General features: G+C 38.4%; 1 protein-coding gene across 1 annotated transcript; it reads right to left on the reverse strand.

Annotated features, from left to right (window-relative positions):
• Positions 1-1,105: 1,105 nt before the first annotated feature.
• On the reverse strand, positions 1,106-2,035 carry LOC125927663 (olfactory receptor 1A1-like). The gene has a single exon (XM_049638157.1). It carries the CDS (start codon positions 2,033-2,035, stop codon positions 1,106-1,108), a length of 930 nt encoding a protein of 309 aa, XP_049494114.1.
• Between the last annotated feature and the right edge of the window lie 3,113 nt (positions 2,036-5,148).

The raw sequence follows: 5,148 nt of genomic DNA on the forward strand, positions 1-5,148 counted from the left end.
AAAAGTCACATATTTTGATATTGCTCTTTTTTCTTCATTTATTTGGCACCCTGATTATTAATAGTGATGAACAATTTTACGTAACTTTATTTCATACTATAATTAATTAAATCAGAATTTTTTTATGTTAAAAAACAAGAACTCAATGAGTGTCATTTTGGCATGATTTTAGGAAAAATCTTACGCTCTTTAGACACAGTCTAGTTTAATCAATAACACAATAAGAACAAAAACATCTACCCAGGTCATTTCCTTTAAAGATTTTACCAGATGGGTAAATAATGTCTAGTCTGATTATTTCTATTATCAGATTATAATTCTGACAGCAATATTTTCATTTGTTCATCTCACTTTCCACCAAGAATCATTATAAGCTTTGTATAATCAGTATATGCTTTATATGAACAAGACTGTGAAAGAGGTACAGTGGTATTTTAAGACCGTTCTTTCCCTCAGAGGCTTACAAGCATAGTAGGGGCAATTAGCATAATAGTAAAAAAACCTGACGTTTGAATAGTGATTTATAAACTTTTTTTAAGTTTATTAATTTATTTTGAGAGAGAGAGAGAGAGAGAGACCAGTAGGGGAGGGACAGAGAGAGAGTGGGTCAGAGGATTGGAAGCGGGCCCTGTGCTGACAGCAGAGACCCTGATGGGGGACTCAAGCCCACAAACCATGAGACCATGACCTGAGCGGAAGTTGGACGCTTAACCAACGGATACCCAGGTGCCCCAGTGATTTATAGCTTTTAAATCATGGACTATTGTGATCCTCACACCCTGTGACCATGGTGGGGCAGATAGTATCATTCCTAATATGTTCATGTTCATGTTCATGTTTCTATAGAAGCAGAGCTTCAGACTTTCTCAATTTTACTCTGATCATTGTAGCTTATCTGGGACATGACCCAAATATTCCTGTGCTGCTAAAAGGACAATAATGTGTACAAAGTGATAATTTTATAAGATGTATCATAAGATTTCAGAGAAGAGGAATTTCCACGTGGGAGGACAAAGGTGGCTTCTTGGTAGAGTAAGACATTGGAGCTAGATTTCCAAATGCACCTAATTGGTGACTCTGACTGCCCAATATGACTTCACATTGGTTATGAGGAGAGTCTTTTTCTGAAGAGTTTCCCCAGGGCAGCCTTCATGTCCTGATTTCTCAGGCTATAAATGAAAGGATTTAACATTGGGATCACTGTCATGTACATAACAGTTACCACTGCATCCTTTAGGCTGTAACTAGACAGAGGGCGGAAATACATGCCCATGACTGTCCCATAATATAGAGTAACAACAGTGAGGTGGGAACCACAGGTAGAGAAGGCTTTGAGCACACCCTTGGTGGATGGAACCCTCAGGACTGTGGAAAAGACCTGAATATAAGAGATGATGATGAATAGTAAGGGTACAGAGAAAACACCAGCCCCTAGGTACATCACCTTCACATTAAAACGGATGTCAGAACAGGCAAGCTTGAGCAAAGGGATAGTGTCACAGTAGAAGTTGGCTACTTCTTTATTGCCACAGAAGGACAGACTGGATGTGAGCAGAGTGTGCGGGAAGGCATTGGCATTTCCAACCACCCACGACACAACAACCAGCAAGACACAAGTCCATGGGCTCATAATTGTTGTGTAATGAAGTGGGCGGCTGATGGCCACGGCACGATCATATGCCATCGCAGCCAGGATATAGCTATCTGTGTTACCTAAGGCAATCATAAAATACAACTGTGCTAGGCATCCTCCAAAAGAGATGGCTTTGCTGTGCAAAAGATGGTTGGCTAGCATCTTGGGGATGGTTACAGAGGAGAATAAGATGTCAACAAAGGAGAGGTTGGCAAGGAAAAAGTACATGGGGATGTGAAGGTGAATGTCAGAGTGAATGGCCAAGATGATGGACAGGTTTCCAATCAATGTGATGGGGTAAATGAACAGGAAGAGGATAAAGAAGAAGTCTTCCTGTTCCTGCTGACCAGTAACTCCCAGGAGGATGAATTCCAGGGTAGAGGACTGGTTGTTTTCCCTCATGGCTCCTTTGTTAAGAAAGAGGGAGAGGAATTCAGAATGATTTTGGAGTTGCCACGAATGTAATGATCTTTCTTACCCACCAGTTTTTATTAAGTGACCAGTAATCTTAAGGATGAGTTTACTAAACCCAGAGACAGCCCACATTTCTGGGAAAATATCCTTTTTGTTCAGTGGTACCGATCAACATTTATCCCTTGACACTCATGCTTAAGAAGTGAGAACTGTGTGAATCAAAGATACCAATACTCCTCTATCCCAGAACCATCACTCAAACACCTAGGATTTAATCAATTCACAAAAACTTTTTATATTGTATGTGCTAGATACTTTGCTAAGCTTATGGAAAAACACAAATATGTGCAAAATACACTTTTAAATCCACTTCTTCAACATGTAAGACATAGTCCACTCTCAGGGACTTTATGTAATGGAAAAGCCAAAAATCACACGCATTTTTTTTTTTTAAATTACACATGACAAAGGAAGGAAAACATTTTGGAATCTTTGTGTTATTACAAGGATCAGCCATGAAATTAGGAATTGTTCCAATGGCCAAACTAATAGTGATCCTAGAGCCCAGGAAGTAGCAGGTGTCTATGCTGACATTGGATGATTGTAAATCACCAGAATCACTGGGTTTCACTCCTAGAAATAACAAGCCTAGTGAGTTTTCTCCCCAACTGTCCATTTTCAGAGAAGAATTTCATCCCCTCTTTTGAAAGAATGTATCTCTTTAGAAAATTCTCTAATATCAATAATCACAAAGCTTTTCTCTTCTCTTCCTTTATTATTTCTTTTGTTGAGCCATCCAACTCCATACTCATTTCAACTACTGCTTAGTAAGTAAACTGTCAGATCCATACCTGTAGGCTTGATCTCTCTTTCCCATATTTCTACACTCAACTATCCTGCAAACATGTCTGTCCAAACACTATACTCTGCACATTACGACATAGGTGGTTTGCAAGCTTATTTGAGGAGGAAAATCATACTTTGCTTATGTTAATAACCCTAGAGAGGTCATTATAGAAAGTTGTTCACTGTGTGCACTCAATATTTGTTGGGTTAAATCAAGGTTTATTTTTGGGGTTCCTCACATATGGGAGATTCAGAAGCACACTCACTCGGTTTATCTCTCACTTCTACATCTTGTTGATTTTTCATTTAAAATAATTCTTACATAACTCAATTTTTCTACTTATACTTTCAGTGCTTCAGCAGAGATCGTCATCATTTTCTACCTGAAACTTTGTAATGCTGTCTTAATTACTTGAGTACAGATTCTCTGTTCTTTGAGTTGCTTGCACTGAGGCATACTGATGATGGCAGAGACTACTAGTTTCTTGTTCAAATCCTTGTTGTTCACATCTTCATGGACACACAATTAAACTATGTTTCCCACTCTCCCTTGAACTGAGGTGTGTTCATGTGACTGAATTTTAGCCAATGGATCACAATCCATGCATTCCAGTTCTGGACTTCCTCCAACTAGATGGAAATGGCCAGTAGGCTGAATGGGTTGGTGGCATCACACGGTGGGATGAACCTGTGTTCTTAGTTCTCCACATTCAGTGGAGAACCAAGGAAACATACAGGAACTATTATGTAGGAGAGAAATAAACTTTTATTCCATTGAAACCATTATATGTTTTGTGATCTCTTTGTTATTGTGGTTCAAGGTATCCTAAATAAATCACTAAATTTTCTAAAGAGCACTCTACTCCATTAATGAACTAAGTCAATCAATCAATCAATCTATCTATCTTTTTTAAAGTTTATTTATTTATTTTGAGAGAGAGAGAGTGAGAGCAAGCATGAGAGAAGGTAGGGGCAGAGAGAGAAGGAGAGAGAGAATCCCAAGCAGGCTCTGTGCTATTAGCACAGAGCCTGATGTGGGGCTTGATCCCACGAAATGTGAGGTTATGACCTGAGCTGAAATCAAGAGTCAGGCAACCAACTGAGCCACCCAGGTGACCCAATTCAATCTATATTTAATTTAACCACTAATTCTTAATGTCTCCTATAGTGCCTGTGTGAATTATATGCTAGGTACAGGGAAAGCAGTTCTCATTAATTGTTCCCCAAATATGATGTACTTAAAAAAGTCTTTGTTGGTTTTCTCTTTTGAAATGCCTTTCCCTACCTTCACACATAATATACAAGGGTTCAGAGGTTTCAATGAAGCTAAAGGTGCTAAGAGACTATGGTATTTCATGTGGCCTATAACGTTTCAGAGGTGGGGCTTTTGGCAACATGGAGGATTAAGCTAATATTGACAAGTCCCATTCCAGTTAAAACACATAGAAATTCTAGATAAGTTTTAAAAGTAAAAAAAAAAAAAAAGTATATATCAAAATCTAAAGGGAATAAATGGGAATACTTAGGTATGAGAAATAAGAAGGAAACTCAGAACAAGTGTTATAAGTCATAGTTGAAACTACTATAGCCCCTTCAGGTTTCCAACCACAAATAAGGCCCCAATGGCTGGATTCTGGTGTGTTAATTCCCTTTTGGTTCAGGAGATGCAGTCACAGATATACATAATGTAGAGAGCTAATTTGAGTCCTGTGCATAAAACACTACAATGATGTCATATTTGATTGTCTGCAAAGAAAACCCATGGGAATCTCTGGATCAATCAAGGATTCCCAAGGGAACCTCTAGAGTTATTGACAAGTTTGCTTGGTATAAACCAATATTAAACACAATCAATACTATACATATTTTTTTTGTAATTAAAAAAATGTTTATTTTTGAGAGAGAGAGACACAGTGTGAGCAGAGGAGGAGCAGAGACACAGAGAGTGGGAGACACAGAACCTGAAGCAGGCTCCAGGCTCTGAGCTGTCGGCACAGAGCCCAACGCGGGGCTCAAACCCATGAACTATGAGATTGTGACGTGAGCCAAAGTCAGATGCTCAACCAACTGAGACACCCAGGCGCCTCTACTTATTTTTAAATAGTAATAAATTAAATTTATAATTTTAAAAAAGACTCCTCATTCACAATCAGCAATAGAAAATATTAAGGAATCTAGATAATCCTAAAAAAGAAGTCCAACTAGTGAAAAAAGTTATAATACTATGAACAAAAAAGGAATACCTAAAGAAAATG

This window comes from Panthera uncia, chromosome E1 (genome assembly GCF_023721935.1).
Source record: "Panthera uncia isolate 11264 chromosome E1, Puncia_PCG_1.0, whole genome shotgun sequence".
Lineage (NCBI taxonomy): Eukaryota > Metazoa > Chordata > Mammalia > Carnivora > Felidae > Panthera > Panthera uncia.

What these genes read in the sequence shown, in the direction of transcription:
- LOC125927663 (XM_049638157.1), bottom strand. Translation starts at nt 2,035, where the DNA reads ATGAGGGAAAACAACCAGTCCTCTACCCTGGAATTCATCCTCCTGGGA.